Raw genomic sequence first — 26,361 nt, 5'->3', positions numbered from 1 at the left:
CCCTTTGTGGAACTTATACAATATATAAAATAGAATGTCATGCTGAACTCTTGTAATTAGATGGTGCTTTCATTGCTTTTGACATTTGTGCATTAAATGTCCTTTATCTTTATACATTTTCACTCTCCGTAATTGTTTCATGTTGTCATTAACAATCAGAACTTGTGAAGGACTGTCAAGTACTTTTCCTGTGAGGCCGTTTCACATGACTCTCTCACTCCAGCAGCAAAGTATTCCCTTAAACATAATACAGATAACAGAACACACTTCTGGGACAATATCACTCAATTATGAACGATAATACAGAACACTTTGAAAATCCAACAAAAACAGTACTCATTACAGCCTCGGAATATGCAGTTAGTCTGACTGCTGCGCTGCTGTCTGCCGAATAATTCAAAGCATACCCAAAAGCAGAGAACTGAATCAATAGTTCAAAGCTTTATTTTTCAAGGCAATTTTGGGCTTTATGAAACTAAATTGACAGGGCTTTGACTAAAGGACACAAGCACAAAATGAGTCATTATAGTAAATCTCATGTGTTGCACAATTACTGCCTGGTACTCAGTGTGCCAGACTTAATGAAGAAGAAAAAAGAAAAAACAGCTCATACTTCTGCGGCCCTCCAGATACTGTCAGCAAAGCTATATTAATTATCCATCCGTCCATTCACCTACTATCTATCTTAAGTAGCGTCAATGTCAAAAACAGCCTACACTCGCATATATCTGGTGAAATGTAACTGATATACTGACTTTCATACATTTGACACGGTACTGAGATACAACTCTTACATCGTTCATTGGCTGCAGCTCTTTTCAGCTGTCTGACAGTTCACCTCTGTGTATTAAAAAGCTTTGCGCACTCTATAGAGCAGCGGTTCTCAAAACTGTGGTCCACGGCTGCAGGTGGTCCGTGGAAAAAAGCTAAATAAAATCCACTTTTTATTATGAAGGATTTTCGCGGACCACTTCATACTGTATATGCAAACTGTAAAAATAAGTACATATATAAAGTTGTGTTAAAACGCAGATATTTGTTATTGTTAATTATGGATTAACACTTAATTTTACCCATGGTTACGTGTGCGCGTTTAAAATCACAAAACATGGATCGGTGGCTAGCATCAGGTTCTCTGAAGAGAAAAGAGGTTAACGTTACCCTTAATTAAGATAATGAGAGTGAGTCGGAGGCATCTATAAGCCAGATTCCGCGGAAGAAAAAAAAGAGAGGGAAGATTAAAATAAAATACAATAAGAACTACTTAGAACAGGGATTTACCTACACAGGCACTGAACATGAGCCTTTGCTCAGACACTGGCTAACGAGAGCCTAAAACCAGCTAATCTTCGCCGTCAATCTTGGAATCTGGCTTGTAGATGCCTCCGACTCACTCTCATTATCTTCATTAACGGCAACGTTAACCTCTTTTCTCTTCAGAGAACCTGATGCTAACCACCGATCCATGTTTGTGGTGTTGCACGCGCACACGTAACCATGGTTAACCAGTGGTGAAATTAAGTGTTGTCCATAATCAACAATAACATATATCTGCGTTTTAACACTACGTTTATATATGTACTTGTTTTTAAGGTTTGCATTTGAGGTTGTCCGCAAAAATCCTTGATAATAAAAAGTGGTCCGCATAAACAAAAAGTTTGAGAACCCCTGCTATAGAGAACACCTTCCATCAACACAACAAAAGGCCAGGAGCAGCTACATCCATCAGTTTTTGCACTTTATTTATTTCAGCCAGTGTTTGACCACAAACACAGCTCAGTGCAAAATAATAAACTCAGGTGTGTTAGCTGAAAAAGAAAATTGGCGTCTCAGAGCCGGAGTATATGGGCCGGAGTGGTTCAATAGAAATGTTATGTGGTAAATCAGAAGGATGACGCCCGGAGAAATCCAGTGTATACATATTTTCGGTCTCTGTTTGCATCAGTTTTACTTCAAAAGTTATTTAGTTTTAGCAAAATAACTTGATTTAATGTATAAAAGTCATGGCTCGCCACTGACTTTGAGTAATGTTACTTTGCTGCTAAAAAATGAAACATTATCAGATGAGGACATCACCAAAGTGTGTGAGTCTGTCAGGGGATTTGATCTGTTCTTTGCATGTCGTACAGGGCCTATGTACACACTGCTCTGGTATTAATCAAAAAATATAATTGTAAAATGTAAGTCTCCCGCTCTTGTCATCAGTCAGGCTTTGCATTTGAACTCCTATGACTGGTTGCGGACTTGAAGGGAACGACTTCCTGGCTTTCCTGACATCCATGAAAAAGGTGAGATTCTAATCCATTTCAATGCCAAAAGCAAGTTATTGTTTTTAACTTTTTTTAAATATGATTGTTTTGGGGCATTTCTGTTTTATTGGACAGAGGCAGGAGATATCTACTGGAAACAGTGGAGAGGGAGGAGATGATATGCAGCAAAAGGCCCAGCCGGTTCTATCAATGTGCTCTATCAGGTAAAGCACTTTGGTACCCAGTTATTTATGGTATTGAGTTTGAATTTAGCATTTGGAAGGTATTTTCCAACAGTGCATTGTAAAGACTGAAAAACAGGCTCAGGTTAAAGCTTGACATGATTTGGTCTTTTACTTAAGAAGATGTTTGTCCTCCTGTGCTGTCTTATTTCTTTATCTTTCTTTTAGGTGTAACATACAGGACTGTCTCAGAAAATTAGAATATTGTGATAAAGTTCTTTATTTTCTGTAATGCAATTAAAAAAACAAAAATGTCATACATTCTGGATTCATTACAAATCAACTGAAATATTGCAAGCCTTTTATTATTTTAATATTGCTGATTATGGCATACAGCTTAAGAAAACTCAAATATCCTATCTCTAAATATTAGAATATCATGAAAAAGTATACTAGTAGGGTGTTCAACGAATCACTTGAATCGTCTAATTAACTCGAAACACCTGCAAGGGTTTCCTGAGCCTTGAAAAACACTCAGCTTGGTTCAGTAAACTAAATCACAAGTATGGGGAAGACTGCTGATCTGACTGCTGTCCAGAGGACCGTCATTGACACCCTCCATCAGGAGGGTAAGACACAAAAAGACATTTCTCAAAGAGCAAGCTGTTCACAGAGTGCAGTTTCAAAGCACATCCACAAAAAGTCTGTTGGAAGGGGGAAATGTGGCAGGAAACGCTGCACAACCAAGAGAGATGACCGCAGCCTTAACAGCATTGTGAAGAAGAGTCGCTTCCAGAATTTGGGGGAGCTTCAAAGACAGTGGACTGAAGCTGGAGTCCAGGTATCAAAAGTCACTGTTCACAGACGTGTCCGGGAAATGGGCTACAATAGCCGTATTCCCATGGTCAAGCCACTTCTGAACTCAAGACAACGGAAGAGGTGTCTGACTTGGGCTAAGGAAAAGAAGCACTGGACAGTTGCACAGTGGTCCAAAGTCCTCTTTTCAGACGAAAGCAAGTTTTGTATTTCATTTGGAAGTCAAGGCGCCAGAGTCTGGAGAAAGGCTGGAGAGGAGCAAAATCCAAGTTGCTTGAAATCCAGTGTGAAGTTCCCACAGTCAGCGATGGTTTGGGGAGCCATGTCAGCTGCTGGTGTTGGTCCACTGTGTTTCATCAAGCCCAGAGTAAATGCAACTGTGTACCAAGAGATTTTAGAGCACTACATGCTTCCGTCTGCTGAAAAGCTCTATGGAGATGAGGAATTCATTTTCCAGCATGATCTGGCACCTGCCCACAGTGCCAAAACCACCAGTAACTGGTGTACTGACCATGGCATTACTGTCCTCGATTGGCCTGCAAATTCCCCTGACCTGAACCCCATAGAGAATATGTGGGGTATTGTGAAGAAGAAGCTCAAAGACACCAGACCCAACAATGCTAATGAGCTAAAGGCCGCTATTGAAGCATCCTGGGCATCCATAACACCTCAGCAATGCCACAGGCTGATTGCCTCCATGCCACGCCGCATTGATGCAGTAATCCGTGCAAAAGGATTCCCAACCAAGTACTGAGTGCATTAATGGACATTTTCAAATGTTTGATTGTGTTTTGCTGTTATAAATCTTTTTTTTTTACTTGGTCTGAGGAACTATTCTAATTTTTTGAGATAGGATTTTTGAGTTTTCTTAAGCTGTATGCCATAATCAGCAATATTAAAATAATAAAAGGCTTGCAATATTTCAGTTGATTTGTAATGAATCCAGAATGTATGACATTTTTGTTTTTTTAATTGCATTACAGAAAATAAAGAACTTTATCACAATATTCTAATTTTCTGAGACAGTCCTGTATACCAATGGTTGTACTCCTCCACCTCTTTGCTGTCCGACTGGCCAACCCTTCAGATCAGAGCCTTTCCTAAATAGTGGTAAGTTGCTTTACAGTTCAGTGTATGTTAATGTAGCAACTTAATGCTTTACTGCTGTTGAATAAACCCTATATTGCTAGTGATTCTATTAAAACTATGATTTGCAATCTTTTTTATTCCAATTACAATAATCTTTTTGTTATAATTGTAAAACACATCTTAACATCCATGAGCAATGAATAAAACAAATCATCCAACACAAAATAGAAGAAATCTGGACCTATTCTATTTATTTTAATACAACGGCATCTATTGGGACTGCTCATTGATGTCATCAAGAGCCATTGAGCCTAGCTTTTGTAGTCGGCCTCTTAGAATGTTTATAACTTCTTTGTCTCTTAAAATTCCTTTAATAATTGGTTTTTTTATTGTTGGTATTGTTTTGTTCTTTATTTTTGTTGTGAGAATCCCTTTGCAATTGTGTTAGTGCTATATAAATAGTGATGCTAATATTATTGTTGTTACCATCATTACTATTACTCAAAATGTTTTCTTTGTTTTCTTTATTTATCGCTGCAGAAAGGATGTCAGCCCACATCAAACATGTTTCCTGAACATGGAACCATGTCTGTATGGGACTCTGTTCCACATGAGTCAGTTCTAGACCCTATGACTCGGACACTAGTTCTACCAAGGCTTATTAGAGGTAAGAGTGAGAGGAGTGGAGTTATCTTTGTATTTAGGCTGCAAGTCGACGAAGGTGATCAAGTGCTGATGCTAATAATGATCCGATTCATTTGATATTGATTGTCCGACAATACCGAATCCTGATCCGATTCTTCTTTTTCCCAGATAATACAGCTGCACCGTGTACACTAGCTCTATTTGTTTTTGCCATAATTCACCATAAGCAATTGTTGACTGTAACGTCTATGCCAACCAACTGTAATGTATTTTACCACAACGGGAAACATTATGGACATGAACAAAGAAAAACAAAAAACACTTTCTTTGTTGCCTTTCTCTTATCATACATAGTGTTACTGTTTTTGTTACCATTTAAATATTGAATTCTATTTTTTTTTTTTTTTTTTAATCAAATGCACCTATTTTAGATAATATATTTATTTTTATGTGTAAGTTGATTTGCAGGTTGGTTGTCATTTGTATAATTATTGTATTGTTGCTGTGCATTTTATTATATTAACTAGCTATTTATTCAATTAAAATACTGTTATGAACACTATACAACGTCTTTATTTTGGTAGATACCAGAACATGTGACACAATGAATCTTTGTAATATATTTATGTTTTCTGGTTTAAGTAATCATACCAGTATTTAAACCAGTGGTTCTCAACTGGTGGGTCGTGATCCAAAAGTGGGTCGCGGACCCGTTTCTCGTGAGTGAAGAAAAAAAATGCGGAAAATCTTTTGGGGAATTCTTTTTTTTTGGGGGGAGGGGGGGGAAAGTATAACTTTTATTTTGTTGCCGAAGTCCCCACGGACAATAACTTTTTGGTAGAACTCTTCTTTATACATCCATGGGTACAACTTCAGATAAAAATGAACACATAATGAAATATGACCCACGGTTTGATGATTGACAGGTCACAGAACAATGGGAGCTATCTACCCTACCCACAATTTAAAGTAATCCACACAGACTATCTCCTCTTTACTCTTCTGCAAGATGTCAGAACAAAGTGAAAAATAAACAATGGCATAAAATATTATTAATATGTCGGGTAGTAATAGATTTATTTATTTTCTTCTCAGAGTGTACCAGAATGCATAGTTTATATCTCCTGGGGGATATAAGGGATATATGCACTGTACTTCACTTGTATTAATATTGTATGCTGAAAAGCGTATATATATATTACAGCACGTTTTTTTGTTGAATAGATTTGAGTGCATCAAAATGTTGGGTCGCGATGTATTGACCAAGTAAAAAGTGGGTCCCGAGCCCTGACAAGTTGAGAACCACTGATTTAAACAATGTATGCTGGTCATCTCAAATCCTGGTAAGCTTCCAGCATGATATATTTAATACTATTATTAAACATAAACTGGTGATAGATGGATGCTGGTGAACAGCCCAGCATACCAGCATACTATGCTGGTCTATGCTGTTTTTTTTTAGCTGGCCAGGATGGATGGTTTAGCTGGTTTAGCTGGTGCACCAGTTAAACCAGCTAAACCAGGCACCAAATAAACCAGCTAAACCAGCCATCCTGACCAGCTAAATTGGTCTAAGCTGTTTTTTTTCAGCATACATTAAACACAAAATATACCCTTTCTAAGCATTTTCTTATAGCTACAGTGCTTAAGATAAGATGTGCCTTTATACATCCACCATAGGGGAATTAGAATTTGACGCAGCAGCACAAGGCAATTTATCAAATAAACATTTCCATAAATAGCCTACCTATATATCCAAAACAGTATCTAATCTAGCCCGGGTGCAAATAACATTGTTGGCTACGGACACCCGGGTGTAAATAGCATTGTTAGCTACAGACACCCGGGTGTAAATAGCATTGTTTGCTACGGACACCCGGGTGTAAAAATAGCATTGTTAGCTACGGACACCCGGGTGTAAATAGCATTGTTAGCTACAGACACCCGGGTTTAAATAGCATTGTTGGCTACGAACACCCGGGTGTAAATAGCATCCTTGGCTACGAACACCCGGGTGTAAATAACATTGTTGGCTACGGACACCCGGGTGTAAATAGCATTGTTAGCTACAGACACCCGGGTGTAAATAGCATCGTTGGCTACGAACACCCGGGTGTAAATAACATTGTTGGCTACGAACACCCGGGTGTAAATAACATTGTTGGCTACGGACACCCGGGTGTAAATAGCATTGTTGGCTACGGACACCCGGGTGTAAATAGCATTGTTAGCTACGGACACCCGGGTGTAAATAACATTGTTGGCTACGGACACCCGGGTGTAAATAGCATTGTTAGCTACGGACACCCAGGTGTAAATAGCATCTGCCATAGTTTTATCAGAGTAAAATAAAGAGTTGATTTTTCTTCAGTTACAGACACAGATGGATCATAAATGATAGCTTGGGACTTGTGTATGACTCACTCAGAATTGCCTTGATGTCTCTATTGAGGGAACATTAAAGATTTTAAATTGTATTTCTCATTCTTCTCACATATTGCACACATCAGGAGTAACTTGTGGATGAATGCCTTGCTCGAGGACAGGCCCAGATGTACCAGGAAAGAGGGATTGACAACAATGTGTAATTATTATGATTATATAACAGAAAACATTTTTTGTATAAATGTAATTGTAACCAGTTATAGTAACTGAGAAAAAAGATATCATTCAATTGCAGTTACTTATCAAAATGTTGTTACTAAAGGGTTACATTTGATCATATTATTAAGTAATCTTTAGAAGATAATATTCATTCTGTTGCTCTGTTTGACAGTGATCAGTGTTCAGTACTGTTGCAGGGTTTATACTGCCTGGTTTAAAGTATGTGTTCATTTTAACATTTGTTTGAAAAGGAATCCAATGTTAGAAGATGTTTGACTTTGATAAAGTGACTCCAGGCTACATTGCTGTGTGATATTTTCATGACCCTGTTCTTGAGCTCTGTTTTATTATATAAGTTAAGTAACTAAATGTATATTGTTAAGAAATAATTCTATTATGCAGAGTGTAACAACTTTGTTTAATATTGAAACCCAATAAACGCATGTGTTGTGAACTCTGTGATTCAACAGCGAGGTCAATATCTGTTAGGAACGGTTATTAAAATGCACCAAACAGCAGTTTTGAGCCAATTAAAATGATGCCGCTGTGCCTGTTCTCACTCAGGGAAGGACTTGTAGGAGTACATGAATTTGACATTATGACATACACATTTTCGATCCATCTCTGACACACAGACATGCTCAATCAATCGAAAGCCTGCAGCAAGAGAAGCCTTCGAAATGGCAACAGCCGAGTGAAGGTCTTCCAGTGTGCTCAGTTTTATGGCACACTCTCTGCTCCCACCGTCAGCACCAGATGAATCTTACAACAAACACTGCTTCATCAAACACTGATTAAAACCTTTAAGATCACTGGGAAAGTTTTAAAGCTGAACTTCTCTGTTTGACAGTTTGCCCACGAGTGACCCAGATGCCTTCACAACAGACTTGCAAAGCGAAATAAAAGCTCATTACAGAAACCTTAATTCTAATGCTTTCTTTTTGGGGTTTCTGATTATCATTTGCATTTTTGTTGGCTGACTGTAAATTAGCCACGGCACATTTATCATCCAAAAAGGCAAAGTTGGCAGGTGAATTTCAGTTTTAACTACTTTTTAAGAGTCCACAAACTTCAGGCATGGGTTACAGAGTCAAATCAATAAGTGCGAGGGAGACTTTACTTGTTTTTCTGAGGCGGCCCTGTCTTTTTCTTATCTTTGTCCCACACAATGTAAGCTCCTCTTTTCAACCCAGTATCTGTCTATTTGGTAATGACATCTCAGTTGAGCTACTAGGGCTAAAAAACAATACATTTTCTGGATCATTATTTTTGTATCAAGGTCAAACGCTTTCCAAAATAATGTTCTCAGATATACTGAAATATTATGTGATAGCCTACTCTGTGTCTTTACATATAAATGTATAGAGTATAGGGTGTGTGTGCTCAGCTGCTGCTCTCTGTGCATGTCTCTTGTGTGACATTAGCACCAGTACTTAAGAGTATCATTTCTTATTCTCTATATCTTGGGACTCGCTTGTGGTTTTAATGGAGGAGATGTCCTCTACCTCAATCATTTCCAGATGTCATTGTAATCCATTTACCAGAGCTAGGTCTTTAAATACAGAGAGGGATGGCTGCCTTATGGGAAGGTGAAAATATGGAAATATACTATATATATATAACTGTAAACAAAAACTGTAATTGGCAAGGACTTAAATGTGTTGAAACAAATACAGACCAGTTTCAATAAAGGCTCTAACCAGCATTACGTGTACTCCTGTATAATCTCTATCATAGCAAAATTGTCAAATTAAATACCAAAAATATATGTCGGGGATTTTGTATCTTTTTGACAGTTGCACTACAGTCTTCTCAAAATAAAATAAACTTTGCGTTGAAGTTTTTCTCAGCCTGAACTGAACCTGTGCTGAGCCGTGACTGTTCAACTAAGGTACTGTATAATTTAAATCTCCAATATTGTTTACTGTTACACTAAGAAAAAGATTGTTACAAATCGCCATATCCTTTCATTTATGTTGTGTTATGCTATGCGCAGGCAAACACTGAAGCAGAGTGAAACAGGAACACTGAGTGAAATTATTTAATGAGCGATGGAGCTACAGAACAGAGCAAAATACAGTTATGTAACTCTCAAATCAGCAGTATGCCTTCCCAGCTCAATCTTTTTGCCATTTCATTTTGTGCTCAAGTTATGCGTACTGTTAACAAATTGAAAACAATATGCTTCCTGCGTCACAGTGTATGTACTTTAGACATAAAACAAAGACCATCAACAAAGGAGCTGTTCTGCACTCCTCTGCCAACAAGCAGGCACCTCAGGCTTCAGTTTACACATTGCACTGCTTTACGAAAAGGCTTTGTTACTTAGACTGATAACAATAACTGCACCTTTTACCTAAGTCGTTTTATTGAGTTGTTTATTGCTTTTAATAGTACAGAATTAGTGCCCTGCTTAATTTGAATGACCTATTGAGAGAGAGGTACTGCGATCGTTTTGCTTAATTTATCGTTTCTCTATTTACTTTTCCTCATTTGTTAGATACAAAATGCAACACAGAGAGCGAAAATACTGTGGGGAGTAACTGTATCTGTTAATAAGGTAAACACCACAGTTGCAAATAAAGCCATTACAAATCCAAAGCTCTGTAGAAATATTACATTTTTGTGCAAAAACTAAAAGAATATTTTGTAGAAATGTAATTACAATTCTGTTAGTAAAAGCAGATTACGTTTCACCCAAGCCTTACCAGTGAGCTGAATTAAACTACTGCAAGAAGAAGAAAATCGAATATCCATGAGAGACTAGATACTGAATTTCATCGGCATAATTTAAAAATCACAAGGCGCATGAAATGTAAATGAGAATACTGCAAGTTGAATTGGACATGGAGTGGGGAGAGATTCAACAAATCAAGTGTTTAATAAGGTTGGTGCTGACAGTGAGAAATACATTACTCTACTCTCTAGAATTGAGTATTTTGAAAAGTGTGTTTCTGTTATATGAATGATTATCTAATGTAATTGATATTGCAGCCTACAGAGTTTTGGAAAGTGTCACATTATGTATATTGGTGGTCTTGAATGCGGCACATTTGAACTGAAACAAAAAACAATTACTATGTTATACAAATAACGTTGCACCTGTATTATGCATTATTAACCAATAATTCAATGGGTCACCTCTCCTAGGTATAAATAGTCCGCCACTGATTATGCTTTTATTTTGTTATAACTGCAGCATCTGTCTCTCAAACAAGATTTGTTAAACCTGCTTTTCTTTGGAAACTTCCTTTTAAATCATTTAATAGCAGATTCAAGGCCTTATCTCCATGATTTAGTGTATCGAGTCCTAAATGAACCTTTAGATTGAGGTTACGCTTTGAAAATGAGTTAGAGGTAATATTAATGTAACCTGTTGCTGACACAGTGTGGGGGCTATGTCATTGTTAATCATGTAACTGCAGGTAAAACACAGTCAATAAACTGATTATACTAAATCAACCAAGACTTGTCGGTGAAAATGGTTTTGCTTTTATGTTTCTAATCATCTAATATATTGCCTTCATCTCTCATAGGGACCAAATAAGCAGCCAATACGATTTTCTAAATGTGAGCCTGTGTTGAGAGAAGTGGTTATAATAAGCAGCATGATAATGATTGCTGGTAAAATAATAGTCACGACTGTGGTCGGAAACTAAAGGGAGTCATGGAGGATAATGATAGAAGTGTAGGCTGTAATTTGGGAATGACTCACACTGCTGTTGTCAGAAGTAGTTTGGGATGGTCTCTATTGAAAGCACTGAATGCAGCAAAAGGGGTTACACAGAGAACCATTGTTTACCTTCACAGGCTGCTGCTGTCAAATTAAAATAAAGAAAACAAAAGCAGGTGAGCTATAAGCCTCATTAATGCAGCAGCATAGCCGGTTCACTGGCAGCTTGTTCCATAAATGGCTGAGGACTGCAGACAAAAGGCTTAAGCACCTCACTCATTTAAACACTAATGAAATGACCTGTCTCAACCTTGCTCCACAAAAGCCTAAAATTAGAGGCAAAATAAATAAATCAGGGATAAGAGGCAGCGGTAACTGTGCAGCTTTGAGGAAGCTGGAAGGATTACGGTACCACCAGGACTTTGGGTAATACACAGAAAGGGAAATGGGTAAAACATTCACACGGAAACCAAACTGCTAAACTAGAGAAAATGGCAGCAGCTGCAACACATTTCGAGCAAGGTTTCATGCTGCGAGGAGGGACAAGGGGCTGTAGTTAAAAAGGTAATGTACTTCTGTTATTAAGAGGCATTCTAAAACACCATAACAATAAGCTTTACTAAATCCAAAGTTGGTAGATCTGTTGATTCTATTCATGTTGTATTCAAGTTGAACATAGTATTTGGCAAATACTGAGAGGGGATAAAAGGTATGCAGTTAACAATATAAATCAATCCAAAAACACCCCAACAACAAACCCTTCAACAGCCAAACTGCTAATTCCATCCTTTGACACAGTTTAGAGAAAAAACAAATAAGCCACACGAATACATTTATATATTTTCAGCTTTTTTTCTAGGATCCTTTCCATTTATGACTGACAAAATAATAAGTATTCTCAGATACTCCAAAATGCTTCTACCATTTAAATATAAATAGCTTCCTGGACTAGAGATGCCGTTGCGCTGCATGATGAATTGCGCTGAGGCCAGGGAAACATTAACAGGCGCTGTGAGAAGGGTCCCTCCATCTCAAAATGCCAATTTTGTAAAGCTGGTACTGTACTGAGCTGCATGGTGCATCATGGGAGTGTTATTATCAGCTCAGGTAGCTCCCTCCTTGATTTTGCATAGAGGCAAAATAATGCAGATGGAGCCATTTATAGCCGGAAAGATACTGGGACACACAAGCCAAGAACACTATAGCAGCCACAGTGTGTTGTCGTAAGGAAACACAGTGCCTCCAAGTGGACTGTGCACGCCACTGCAGTGTAACATTAAACCTGCCAGGAGCTTAATATCTTATTCAATCTTTCATGCCAACAAGGAACAAACACAGCGAGAGTTTTGCTTACATAAATGCTATAAACACTAGTTGCGTTCTTCTTTAAGAGGATTCAACTTTACTTTTTTCTCACAGCCATGATTACATGCCTTTCCTTTTGAATAACCCTAGCATCTCATTCAGAGCAGCAGGCTTATGCATTCACAAGACTAAAAGAAAAGCTATCAGCAAACTCCTGGCCTTTCATTCAACTCCTAACAGACTGTCACTGTCCTTACAGTCCACATGGATTATGCAGCATAAATCTGAAAGAATCACAAATAAAAATTGGACACAGACACTGCTTTGTGACAAGATTATGGCCACGTTTACACGGAAACGAAACGGAAAACAAACCTTAGTCGATATCAAAAAAGTCTGCCGTCCACACGGAATCGGCTCAAGAAACGTGTCCGTCTGTAAGTGGCGCTGTACTTCCGCCACAAAATACACCAAAAGCAGCGAATAAGACCTCCCGAGCATGGTTGCCATGGTTGCCTGGTTGCCCTTCTGTTTATTCTCCACGGTGGATTTAGCAACATGTAGTTCATGTAGTTCTCCATGTCCAACATCTGTAGCATGGAAAGTACCGTCTGGAGCACGAAAGCAACCCTGTGACCCGCCATTGTTGTTGTTGGCGAAACACATCAACAATGACGCGGGTGACGCAGGGGTGAGCAGCAGAGGTGGAGAGGCGGGGCTATGGCGTCATCGTTATCAGGAAATTATCGTAAAGGACGTACACACGGAGCAATTTGGCCCCCTAGAGCGTTTCGTCCGAAGATCTACCCACCTTGGGAGCCGTTATCTTTTGAAGGCTCCCTTTCCGCGGTTCCGTTACGGCCTCGTGTGGACGAACCGTCCTTACGATAGAGAACTGTAGCGGATACAACCCGTTTCGTCTCCGTGTAAACATGGCATATATTTGTGGTTTTCCAAGAAACTATTTACTATTTCCAGTGAACAATGGCAGAAGGAGTAAGAGAGAGAGAGACAGATGGGAAGAAAATAGGATGAAAAGGGTGGAATAGAGAGCTCAGTGCATCTAATTACAGTAAGTGGGCTCATTTCCTCTAATCAAATAGCCCAGTTAAATATCTCAAAGGCAGATTCCCCATAGAGCCGATCTTCACACATCAGCTATCAGTCACTGAATCTCACCCTATTCTTCTTTATTCATATTGTTCCTCTTTAGAAAGGCTTCACACAAGCCCCAAAGCTGAAATCATTTATGTATGTACAGATTTGTAGCAGTGCTGGGTTTTGTTGCATTGGCCTAGAGCGGCAAGATGGCTGCTACTGATTATAGTCACAGGGGACACACATCATCTAGTTAAATACAAACTAGCAGCCCTGTGGCCTTTTCATTCTGCAGAATATCCCAGCATTGGATTTTGACTTCAAATATTCAAATCCCAAACTCTTTGCACAGTTATTTTAATTGCAAAATACAGGATATTATATTATAAGTATAATAATGTTGCCGTAGTAAATCCTGCAAAGCCATGCAAAGATCATCTTGTACTTCTGAACTGTTTTGTGGTACATTCAGAAGAAGATACTTTGACTAGCACTGATTAAAATTCTCCAATCTATATCTGATTATTCTCACAATATTATCAAAAGATGTAAGCACTGCTATCAAGTTACGTTGTACTTGGGAAGCACAATATTTGATTAAACGTAGGATTGGATAAAAGAACATACTTATAAACAAATACAGGACTCTCAAGTCACATGACAAGTCTACCACATGACAGCACCAATGCACACCTACAGATAGCGCACACACACACACACACACACACACACACACACACACACACACACACACACACACACACACACACACACACACACACACACACACACACACACACACACACACACACACACACACACACACACACACACACACACACACACCTCTTGTCCTTTTCTTATTGTTTTGATAACTTTGCCAAATAATTACCATTACAAATACCACTATTGTGAGATAAACAAGTTAAATGTTCAGTGGCTCAGAGTTTTCGTCTCCATCACATGGTATAACAGTAAACACATAAAGCGTATATCATTTCTAGTCCAGCTCATTTTAAGCTCTTTGCGCATTCCTGCGATCAGGTGCCGGGGTACAGGAGTACAGAGAGCCAAAGAGAAGGCCAGCAATGCTATTACCACACAGTCGGTGGCCGGGTCAGCATTCCTCTAAGGGAGAGAGAAGCCTTGGCAGGAAAAATGCAGTGAGAGCTGGCAGAAACCTCTAGACACTTTTGCTTTCCTTTTCAGCCTTTGTTCTGCTCGTTTAATCCCTAATTATAAAAGGAAGGAGGAATCTTTAAAAAGTGGAACTGATTAATGGACTAAACAATGTATAGTGTGTGTGTGTGTGTGTGTGTGTGTGTGTGTGTGTGTGTGTGTGTGTGTGTGTGTGTGTGTGTGTGTGTGTGTGTGTGTGTGTGTGTGTGTGTGTGTGTGTGTCAAACCCCAAAGTCAAACCCCTATAAAAAAGGGAAATTACACTTAATGACATCAGAATTTATTTTTTTCATAATACTGAATATTTGTATGTTTTAATGTAAAACAAATTAGTATAATTTCATATTAAATAGGATCAAAATGAAACTAAGGGGCCTGCAAACATAAGCTTCCTCACACCCTGATTGAGGATAATCTAAAGTGTGCTCCTGAAGCTTACATTAGGTACATAATTATGTTTGTATGTAATGTTTGCTGCAGGCCTATATTTTTGAATTACTTGAGATTGCCTTCTGATGCTGGTACTCATGTACTGCTATCAAGATGTCATAAAAACTAAAGTCATACCCTTTACCTTTCTTTCAACCCTCTCACTCTTGGAAATGAACCCACTTCTCACTCACACTAGCACATTCTACTACGCCAACTAGCAATCAGGTAAAGCTGCAGTAGCTTTAAGTGTTGCTGAAGTTTTTAGCCTTATTGACCTCATTATCGCTAAAGGCTTTTGGCTGTTCTCCTCCCCTTTCCCTTTCTGTCTGAGATGTGCCACAGAGCGATGTGCCACTTCACATTAAGAGAGGAGTGGAGAACATTACATGCGTGGCAGCTGCTTCAACAGGAGTGCTTACTTCCTTATCAGTTTAAATATGAATAATTATGAAATTATACAACAACAAAAATGTCACACCTGGAAATGTCATTTGATTGACTTTCAATTAGTCAATCAACTAAATATTTCTTACTGAGAAGGTTGTTAATCTGACATATTTCATATTGAGTGAGTTATAATATTAAGTAGATATGAGATTTTTTTTAAAGAAGTTTTTGATTAATTCTCAAATGTTCTTGATTAAAAGTGAATTTGATATGATTTTTTAAACCCCCGACAACAGTGGGAAGGGATTAAACTGACGGCAAATGTTTTTAATAAGAATCGTTTTTTAGGACTGACATATTAAAGGTGCTTTGAGCTGCTGGGAAATTATATGACTATATCGTGAACAAATGTTTTAGAAATATATATTTTACAGATTGAAAATGACTCAACAGGCCATCTTTCCACCCTGAACCTTGCAGGATAATGCCGACAGAGTCGACAGGTTTGTTCTAATTTGTGTCATGAAATGTAAACTAAAAATAGTTTAATTTTAACGCCCACTGAGCAACTCATGCTTCACACATCCATGCACTCACCCTGCTTAACCCCTCCCTATCTCCCACAAAGGCTCAGAAAAAAAAAAAATTCTAAATTATTCAGTGGGTGAAGCAATGCTGAGACCTTGGGGTGAAGTTACACATTAACAACATTAAAAGGGAAAGCTGGAAACTGGGACTCACCATGCTGTTGAGGTCTGAATCATCATAGCTGTCACATGGATGTGTCCCCGGCCCCCCAAGTGGCTCGAGACCATCCTCATCCCACATGTAGGTTCCACCAGAGCTGTTGGAGGGCGACATCTCCACAGACGAAGCCTGAAGGACGTCAGCCGGCTCTGAAGACAAGCCCAGCGGTCCCTGAGAGTCCTGCATAGGGCTCTCTTCTTTATGTCCTGCAGAAGATAAATAAACGCATGTCTGAGAAACGGACAAAAATGTAACAAACATTAAATGAAATTAGGAAAATATCTTACCTGCCAGATCCATAGTGTCCCAGTCAAGGCTCTCATTGAGAAAGCTGTGTAAGCGGGTTTGAGTAGTGCTGTCAGTTCTTCTGTTGTCAGGCAGGTCCCCATCACTGAACCCATCTCCCAGACAGTCAAAGTCATCCAGAAAATCTTCACTGGTGTCGCCTCTGTCTAGAGAGGAGGCCGAGGATAAGGACATGTCCTCCAAAGTCTCACCTGCTGTTTGGCCAGAGATCTTAAGCACACTTTTTCCTCCTTTTCCTCCTCCGGAGCTTCCATCACTGTCACTGGGAGAGACTGCTTTTGCAGTCTCACTAGTCCGCTCAATGTCTATTGCTATCCCTAATAGCCCTGCAAATTCAGGGGCAGTTGAAGGTCTGATATCGCCCTTGACCCTACATGGAAAAAGTGGCTTTTGCTGCTTGGTCTGCCCAGATCGAGTCGGCCTGTAGCCCAAAGACAAACCACTGCTTCCCAATGACTTGTTGAGCACACAGCTCGGGAGCAGAGGCTTTCTCAGAGGACTAGGAGTAGTGGGCGCTGGAGGTATTGAGAGAGTGGGGAGAGAAGAGGCAGCTGAAGGTGGTCTACTGTACTGAAGTCCTCCACCTAGACCTCCTGAACCTCCAAGGCCGCTATTCAGGCCTCCGAGTCCTAAACCCACTCTTCCATTGCTCAGCTGAGGGGGTTTGAGAAAACTACTGCGAGGAGGCCGGAGCTGAGTGTTTGTCAGAGGCTTGGCTAGCTCTACAGCCCGGTTGAAGGAGAAGGACCGCGTCATAGGCTGGCTGGTGGGTGAGGGAATCTGCTTGAAGTGAGTGAAGCTGTTTGAGCGCACCATGTTGTCAAGTGCCAAGGTCTTCAGGCTGTCACTTGACTGGGACAGGCTGTCTTGAGAGCTGCTTCTGGGAGAGCTGGAGCCTGCTCTCGGCCGCACAAGTCGGGATTCTGACCCCGTTCGAACTGGACTGCTGAAGCCATTATGGGCTGCAATTTTAGGACCTCCGTTCAGTGGGCTTTGGTCTAGCTTGGTCACTATTTTGGGACTCATCTTCAAGGATTGCTTGGGGATGGCCTTGGGACTGGAGACAGCCACCGTCAAAACACCTGACCTCCGCATCTTGGGCGTCGATGGAGAGCCATTTCTCACCTCCTTTACCAGAGGGGGGAGCAGTGTCTGAGCCTTTTCTTCAACGCCATCCTCAGGGCTGGTGGGGCTCGTCCCCTCGTCCCTCTTCCATTTGAAGGAAAATGAAGAGGCTCGGATTACGCCATTTGGCCGTGTTCCTGAGGGAGTGGTCTTTCCATCCTGAGTGGGGGTGGTCGGGTGTGTAAAACCATTGGACAAGGGGTTGGCAGCACCAGTCGAGGAGCGTCCACCGAACTTAGGCAGCCTGGATACCATGGCGGACCTGATGTGTGATTTTTCTTCCATTAGATGCCCAAAAAGGCATGGAGGGACATGGAATCACACACAACTGGGGAAAGAATACACAAATAGATGATTAGATTTCAGCATGATTTGACTTAGAATGTACAGTAGTTGAAAATCCTACAAAGCAAACACAGTCAGACACACAACAGACACACACACACACTATATGCCGTAAGCATATGCCCTGATAAATAGTAACAACACTAAGGGTAGTTCTGACCACCTGCTGTCCCGGACTAGTTGCCTGTCTGACTGTGAGGAGCATTAGGGATTAAACCAGCAGCTTACAGGATGACTTGAGGCTTTGTCACGGTAAGTCTGGCTTTATACTTTCACGTGGTCATGTGAGAGACATAAAGGCTAAATTAATCTGACTTTACGCAATCCGTACACGGCCACAAATTTCAATCACACATGGAAAATCACATGTCTCTACTTGAAACCATGCATAAGGTACTCTTGACTCTATTCAAAGCAGGAAACAAACATGTATGAACATAAATCCATAGCAGGAACCAGAGTATTGTGTTTATTATTATTAAATCTCCCAAAATGTATGGGTATATTAAGACAGTTAATAGAATAATGATAACTTTGTTTAGTTTTTTCAGGTTTTGGAGGATATGGCGCCGAGATGCCTGGCCAACAGAAGAATGGGCAAACGGATATACACCGCCTGGGGGACAAGGGGAAACCAGTGTTGGGAAGGTAGCCAGCACACTTTGAATAGTGAATGCAGGACGTAGAGCATAAGCCAATGGAGGGAGAACACAGGGCCGTTTCCTGCTACTCGTTAAATTCATCCGTTTCCAATCAGCCATGCGACAAGTGTACATGTGTTGGTGGTGCACCTGCGTGTTGCATCCATCTGGCTAGTGCTGGAAAATTATGAATAGGAAAGTTACTGAAATCCAGATGGCTGGAGCGGTTAACAGAAAGTGATCCATCTGCATGAGGGAGCAAAGCAGGGACTCAAAAACTGTCTGCAGACGGTTGCCCCAGATAGAAAGTAAATGTATTTTTTAGAAATGCAGGCTGTTTTGTTGATCAACAGTAGATCAATCCCCCTTTTGAGTAGATCCTTTGACAAACTGGCACAAAGACACAAAGGCAGATACTGGGGCAATAATCCACTCAACTTCTGAATTAGTGGGGGAGGGGCGTTGTGTGAAAATGTGGGACTCGTGTTCAGGAGAAAAAAAACGTCCACATACCCTGCTGCCCCACATTCCCATGCACAGACACACGCGTCTACAATCAAAGAGACACACTCATAAGTGCTACAGAAGTCAGGCTATGCCACCATCCTAATCTGCTTCATAAACACACTTCGGCACAAAAACGAAAACACAAAGTTGCACGCAAAATCAGGTCAGCAATTGCAAGTGGGGCAACCAAAGCCTCTTTGCCCCGGGGTGGGGGTGGTGGTTGTGTGTGTCTATGTGTGTTTAATGGGTAGCAATTCAATTAGAGGGCTCGCCTGTATGAATGGCCCAGAACCTCTTAAGTTTCATTCACATCCAGCGTGTCAGATCACCATAATAAACAGCAAATCCTCCACGCAGCTGTGGCAAATGTTTTGTCATCTGGGTCATCTCACTTGTCACCCAGACATTGGAAGAAACCCGTTGGTAGTGCGGGAGTTTCCTTTGATGTTTGAAGTCATTGTAAAGAAATTCCCCATCCACAGTTTATATGCTTGTTATATTATAGTTTAGCTGTAATTCTTTGGGTGTTGAGTAAATAAGTAGGTAGAATAGTCTAATGTTAAGGTCTCACATTTGTATTTACAGCAACAACAACACAGTGGCCTACTAATGTCACATTATCAAAGTCCTGCTATAAAGGCAATTGTATGTACGTGACCATGATTTACGAGAGTTTTGGTACCAATGATGTTCAAGTTACAGTATCTTACATTGCTGATTATCTAAGGCATTTTATTACAAAATAATATATTTGCAAACTGTATAGCCTAACTGGATGGTCCTCACTTACTATGCGTTGGATGCAGCATTGGTTTTTAATAATGTATAAAGCCATTTTAGGTAAGCTTCCACTCTACATATGTGCCAGATTTGCTCCAGTTTGTGACTCTTACAACCTCAGATCCAGTGCCTGGATACGGTTCCAGGTTCCTGCTGTGCGGACTGAGGCTGGAAAAAGGAGTCTTTTTTATTATGGTCCTTGGTCTTGGAATGACCTTCAATCACACCTCAAACTGACGGCACTTGTCTCAATAGCATGTTTAAATTGAAGTTGTCTGAAGTCCTTACCACCAGCTGCTCTTGCAGTAATAAGTAGTGTACCTTTCTTACTGTCCTAATGTGCACAATTTAGTGACTGCTTTTTCGTCTTTTGTTTTCTTAGTTATGTTCTCTGTATTGTATGTGTTATGTGTAACTTTGCTGCCTTCTTGGCCAGTTCAGCATTGAAAATTAGATTTGATCTCAATGCTTTTATCTAATTAAATAAAAAAAAATACAAATGTTTTTGAATTTAAAGGACACCTATCATGCTATATGTAAATGATATATTGTAGGGCCATAACTATATAAGGTATATTTATATGTTTCTGTTTTCAAAATACCAAACAGATCATACATTCTAGCCATGTCTCATTTCGCTCTATTTGCTGTTCTCCAGAACTGTTTTTGCAGGGGGCTGATTCTGTGGAGCCACAGCGGAGAATAAACAGAAGGGCAACCATGGCAACCATGCATGGGAAGTCTTCTTCGCTGCTTTTGTGGCAGACTACAGCGCCACTTACAGGCCTGGCAAATGTAGGCCTACTACAGCGCTTTCGAGCGGCAATGGCCGGCCGTGGCCCAACCCCACATTCCCCTGATAGGTGGAGAGTTGGCCCTATAGCCGTAGCGCCACCGTCCTGACGTCAGGACAGTGTTCAAATCTGGATCAGTCTGTATCAGATCCGTTGCAGCCCCTTTTTTAGAGATTTGGGTATGGAGGAAAATAGAGAGGGTTGTGTTTTCTGACTCTTGGTGAGTTCCCTGGAACACGGGGACACATATTCATGTATAAAAGACGAACAAAAGTGCATTTTGCATGATAGGTCCCCTTTAACAAAATAACTATCCCGATGTATCTATTTGAGCGAATAATTGTTCATAACATAAACACACTTACAAGCTTGTTTTGCTTTAATAATGACTTTTTCACAAATTAATTATATGAATCAGCTATCTTCAAAATAAAAACATAATCCCAAAGTATCGGTTCAAATTTCAGCAAATGTCTGCTTCCGTTTCCCAGTGCTATGGACAGAATATGATTGATACCCAGCCCTTTTCTCCAATACCAGTACAAGGACACAGGTCAGCTCATGAGGAGCATAAATAAAAAAACAACACCCAAACCGCCTGACACACTTTAAGGTAGGGCAGTAAACCTTGCAGGCCATCTGTCATGCGCTTATATGTGATGGCCTGCCCCTCCCCCCCAGAGTATAGTACTGTAAATAAATATCCAGAGTTTCACTAACATCCAAGTATCAAGGCCAACAATATGCCTCTTGTGGGTCCGCACTGCATCTGAAACAAAACCTGAAACCTTGTGAAGGGATGAATAATGTAAAGGAAATCCACAGAGACACAGTCTAACTAACTAAAAATCATACTAAGAGCAACGTTTGCACACTGGAATTATAAACCTCCAACAAGCTTCAATGCTGTTGATTTAATTTGAACCTGGTTTAACACTGAGGTCTACAGGGATTGTTTCAATAATATAGTTTATCTTTGTATTTTAGGTTTGTTTACTGAGGGTTGTAGAACAGCAAGAAACTGTTTTTTCTTGATGTCTAAAAATCGCTGCTTTATAGATTGTGTCTGAGTACGGAAGAGATCAACAGATTAGATTAAAATCCAATATCACCTAGTGCATGAACGATTTCATCACGATGTAACTTCCAATCCAGAGAATAATAATAGGGTACGTAACGAAAGACTGCAAGCAGCAGAGGGAGTGGAAGGGATTACAAAAAGAAAAGGGAATGGACAGCGATAGACAGATGCTGTTAAATAAAGTAAGAATGGGAGAGGCAGTGAGACAAGACTTCAGGCAGGCTTTTCCCACAGAGATCTTTTGCTAGACCTGCAACTCAGCATCTCAGCAGTGATCCCTGTATGTGAGAAAAGCAAAAAAGTGAGATGACATCTTTTCTTACTCTCCGTCGTACAGGGAATGGGAGTTTTCTGTCTGTCTGCCAGTGAGGCTGTTTGGCCTTACTTTATTTCTGTCTCAGAGGACAGCCAGACAGAAAGCACCTGGCAGAGATATGGGAAGGCTGAAAAATCCGAAGTGCAAGAATAAGGTTGTTCATTACTCCCCTAGCAAAGCTTTCACTTTTGATCTGCTCACACACTACAGAGATTCATTCTTCAGGAGTAACAGAATGGATGCAGATAGGAAGCGACAGGCCGGGGGCTATGATCTATTGGGTCAGTGGGGCTACGCATGAATGGAGGTGCTCTACTACACACGATGCTGCAGTGTATCCCCATGTCACAATGCTCATGGTTCCCCATCATTAAAAGGTCTGAGCACCATCTCTCAAAAATAGAATGTCAGGATGCATCATTCCTCTCGTATCTCGCCTTCATTCAATTTTGAGACATTGATAAGGGGAGAATTGTATTCAGACTGTGGAAACCCCCGGGAAAGGGATATGGAATAAGTATGAAGTCAGTATATAGAAAGAAAATGCTCTTTTTAGTAGTTTCAACAGAAAACAGTGAACAATATTAAAAAAATGCAAATGCAACTTCACATGTGGGTAACACCCTAGTAGTATTGTCTATCAGCTGTTATTTACTTATAAAGAGTCTGTTGTATTGCATTGTTTTCCAAAGCAGGGCGTCACTTCTTTAATGCAGACCCTTGCTTTCATAGCAGCAATATTTTTGTATTCCATCAAAGGTGGGGTAGGTAAGTTTGAGAAACCGGCTCGAGATACACTATTTGTTATATTCCATGGAATGCTCTTAACATCTCGATAGCAATGAATATCTGAAGTGCTTTGACAAAAAATCCATTAAAAAATGTCATCTGTGGAAGCCGTAGCGCTGTAAAAAGCACGACCAATCATTTTAGGCGGCCCGGCTAAAATAACTGGATGGCCTACCTGCCTGTCAGCCTTCCATCTGTGCACAAACTTATCTCGTGCCCTCATTGGTCATGTGTGCGTTCGTGTGTGTTGGAGGAGGGGCTCTTTAAGGAAGTAGCAGATTTCTTCCGGCTGTGTATTTTCAAATTCTAGCGCACTCGAGCTGGTTTCTCCAAAATTACCTACCCCACCTTTAAGCGCAGTAATAAAAACTACTTTGAGAAAATTGATTAAAAATAATTATTGTTCGCTATTGTTGTACAAATAGTTTATTTGGAAAAAACTGTTACTGTAGATTTGAAAACAATGTTTAGGAGAAGAGTTGAGCAACCTAATCTTACATAAAAAATTGCTTTGAATGTTATCTATTTACAATTTCCTGGGGGAAACCCTGAAAGTAAAAGTAAAATGTCTTTTTACTTCCTGCTAAAACATAATTGGTGTGTAAAGGTTTACAATCCTAGACATTAGTGGCCCTTCTTTGTCTGACATAAAACTGAAAGAAATGTTATGTCTTTTGGAAGTGGATCTAATTCAAGCTAAGCTGTAAAGTGGCTGATTGAACCAGGTTTCTTTTTGTACAGTCTTATTTTTTAACAAACATGCCCTTAGAGATATGAAAGGTTCTATAATCACATAAAAATCTACGCAGACTTCAACTTTTTTCTCTGTGGTAGCTTTTCTGTTGCTACTATTTCCTGTGTAGCGTAAATGGTAACGTGCACTTACATGTTTTGAATAGCTTCCTTAGCACAAGAGCTGTATTTGTAACTACTAAAAATGTAGCTTCAGAAAAACTTAACAGCTTTCTCTTTTGTAGAAAACAATGGGTGTATCTGAGCAATTCAAGTCAACATAGACTGGAGCTTCACAATATAGAGAACTGAAGAAAGGGAGAGACAGAAGAGAAAGCATGGATAGGGAGGATGGATGGAGTGAGGAAGCAAAAAATCGAGACTCTTATTGGTTATTGGTTTGATGTGGAGGGCAGCTGCAGCTTGCAATTTACCTCCATCTTTCTTTCTACTTTCTGTCGATTTTGGCGAATCTGTCTTTTATAGCGCCCAACCAATCATTTAATAGATCAAAAGCTATATAACCCTTGTCTGAAGAGCCTATATATCCTCCAGCTGGCTCCACTCTGAGATAAGATTTTAAGGGACCACCCCAGACACACACACATATGCACACACACATACATAACCACAATCAGTCAGCCCAGTTTTAAAACATATTTGATATGTTGGATGAATGATATCTAATTGCATAGTCTGTGTTGAAAGAATGCATAGAGGTATAATAATTATACTCTGACAATCAACTGCAGCCCAAATGACTTGTTCACCTCCTACTGACACTCAACCAAAGTCCAGCTTCATTTACATATATTGACAGAGTGCAGTGTCCCAGTGGAGTAATAACTAGGCCAGTCATCTGGACCGAGCAGTAGTGGGCCAAAGCTCTGTCCCACAAGACATTAACAGAGTGCCATTAGAGCAGGCTAATAGAATGAGACAGGGATGAAAGCAACACTGACGCTAGGCTAATGTGTATTGAGTGAAAGCAATACTAGGCTGAGCTGCACTGATGTTACTTGATGCTAATCCAATGAGACAGCATAGAGGGTTTGGTAATGCTGTATACTAACTGGGGTAGATCGAATGACAGAGACCAACAGAGGAAAGAAGTGGGGAAAGTTAAGGTGTGGCAACCTGCTACATTCACAACTGCAGTGTATGTTTGAGTATACTGAACAAGATACCAGAAGAACATACATATACAATATCACATTTTTTGCTCATTATGTACCACAGAAAAGTAAAATAGAAAAACTTTACCTTAACTGAGTGAGTTTATGTTCCAATTATTTTAATCCAAGAGTGAATCATTAAGACAAGAGCTACACCCTGCCAAGTCACTGCACTTTGTTTCCTCCATCATCTAATCTGAAAGTAAGGCAGCGCCCAGACGAGAGAATAGCACAGGAACAGGAAGACACTCTTCAGAGGTTGGTCTGTCTGCCGCCTGGCTCTCTCCTTGCATGTGAGCCTGTGTGTGTGTGTGTGTGTGTGTGTGTGTGTGTGTGTGTGTGTGTGTGTGTGTGTGTGTGTGTGTGTGTGTGTGTGTGTGTGTGTGTGTGTGTGTGTGTGTGTGTGTGTGTGGCGGTGGGTGGAGAGAACAGAGCATTTATGGGTGCGTTTAATATTTGATAGGGCATCTTTCAGGAGCCCCACCCAGTGTGCTGCAAGAGTACAGAAGTGGTGAGGACAAATTATGTTTTGGGGAAATAAAAACATTACAAAGAATTGTTGTCAATACAAATGACGTAAACTTCAGCAGGAAACAGTCTGATCAATTATCCACAATATATTACAAAGTCCAAAGACTAAAGTCACATAATCCCACCAATAAAGAAATGTTACTGACAAGCTAGAGTAGTAATTGTCAGTTTTCATGCTGCTGCCCTTTAATGTCATTGAATCTCCAGAGGGGATAATAAAGGGAAACAGATCCCGCCTTGCAGCACTCAGCTGCACATTAAGTCACTCCAGTAAAAAGGCATTTGTTGTGGTTCTCGTAAAGATTCAATACGAGTTCAATTTCCCATACTCATTTCATGGTTGACAGCATACTGGTCCCCCTCAGTCCACCATTTTCAGCTAAGTGCTAGCTGTAAAACCATATTGCCAGCTCCTCAATATCCACTGTTTATAACTATCACATGCCGTGATAAATCACAACGGAGTCCGATTCAACCCACATCAGCAGCAATAAAATAAGGCTTAAACACAGGGTAGCAAAGGACTTCTTTTGCATTTAAATTACTTCCTGGTATACTTCTTTTAACAAGCCTCAATCAAAGTCAGCCTTTTAAACATTTACAGCCTTAAATTGGTTAAGATAGGTGGGGATTTTGAGAGCTTATTCTAGACGGAAAACTGTTATGACATCTGAATGTTGGAAACTTTTTTCCAGGTGGTCCATTAATTCAAAAAAACGAGACAGTCACAAAAGTTGTCTTCACCTAGTCAAACTGACAAGTCCTGACACGGACCACCCTCAAAAAGTCCTCATCATCCACCCTGACTCATACATAAGAATAACCCTGCTGCT

General features: G+C 40.1%; 1 protein-coding gene and 1 long non-coding RNA gene across 6 annotated transcripts in view; one reads left to right on the top strand and one right to left on the bottom strand.

The window, feature by feature from the left end:
* Positions 1-26,361, bottom strand: part of ccser2a (coiled-coil serine-rich protein 2a) — a 65,306-nt gene that overhangs the window by 29,431 nt on the left and 9,514 nt on the right. For all 4 annotated transcript variants that reach the window (XM_079688775.1, XM_079688777.1, XM_079688776.1 and 1 more), the window contains exons 2-3: positions 16,694-18,165; positions 16,401-16,612 (exon numbers count right to left, since the gene is read on the bottom strand). In XM_079688775.1, the coding sequence (XP_079544901.1) occupies positions 16,401-16,612; positions 16,694-18,122 (1,641 nt within the window). In that variant the 5' untranslated portion in view covers positions 18,123-18,165. The remainder of the gene's footprint in view (positions 1-16,400; positions 16,613-16,693; positions 18,166-26,361) is intronic.
* LOC307043863 lies at positions 4,279-7,962 on the top strand. Of its 2 annotated transcripts, none has more exons than XR_013809461.1 (3): positions 4,279-4,357; positions 4,877-5,003; positions 7,492-7,962. It is a non-coding gene; the product is annotated as an uncharacterized lncRNA (long non-coding RNA). The 2 variants fall into 2 exon arrangements; XR_013809462.1 differs by lacking the exon at positions 7,492-7,962 and adding an exon at positions 5,150-5,247.

The sequence above is a fragment of the Notothenia rossii genome (assembly GCF_949606895.1).
Source record: "Notothenia rossii genome assembly, chromosome: 6".
NCBI classification, from domain to species: domain Eukaryota; kingdom Metazoa; phylum Chordata; class Actinopteri; order Perciformes; family Nototheniidae; genus Notothenia; species Notothenia rossii.
The sequence above is the reverse complement of the archived record's forward strand: the minus strand, read 5'-3'. Positions and strand labels throughout refer to the sequence as shown.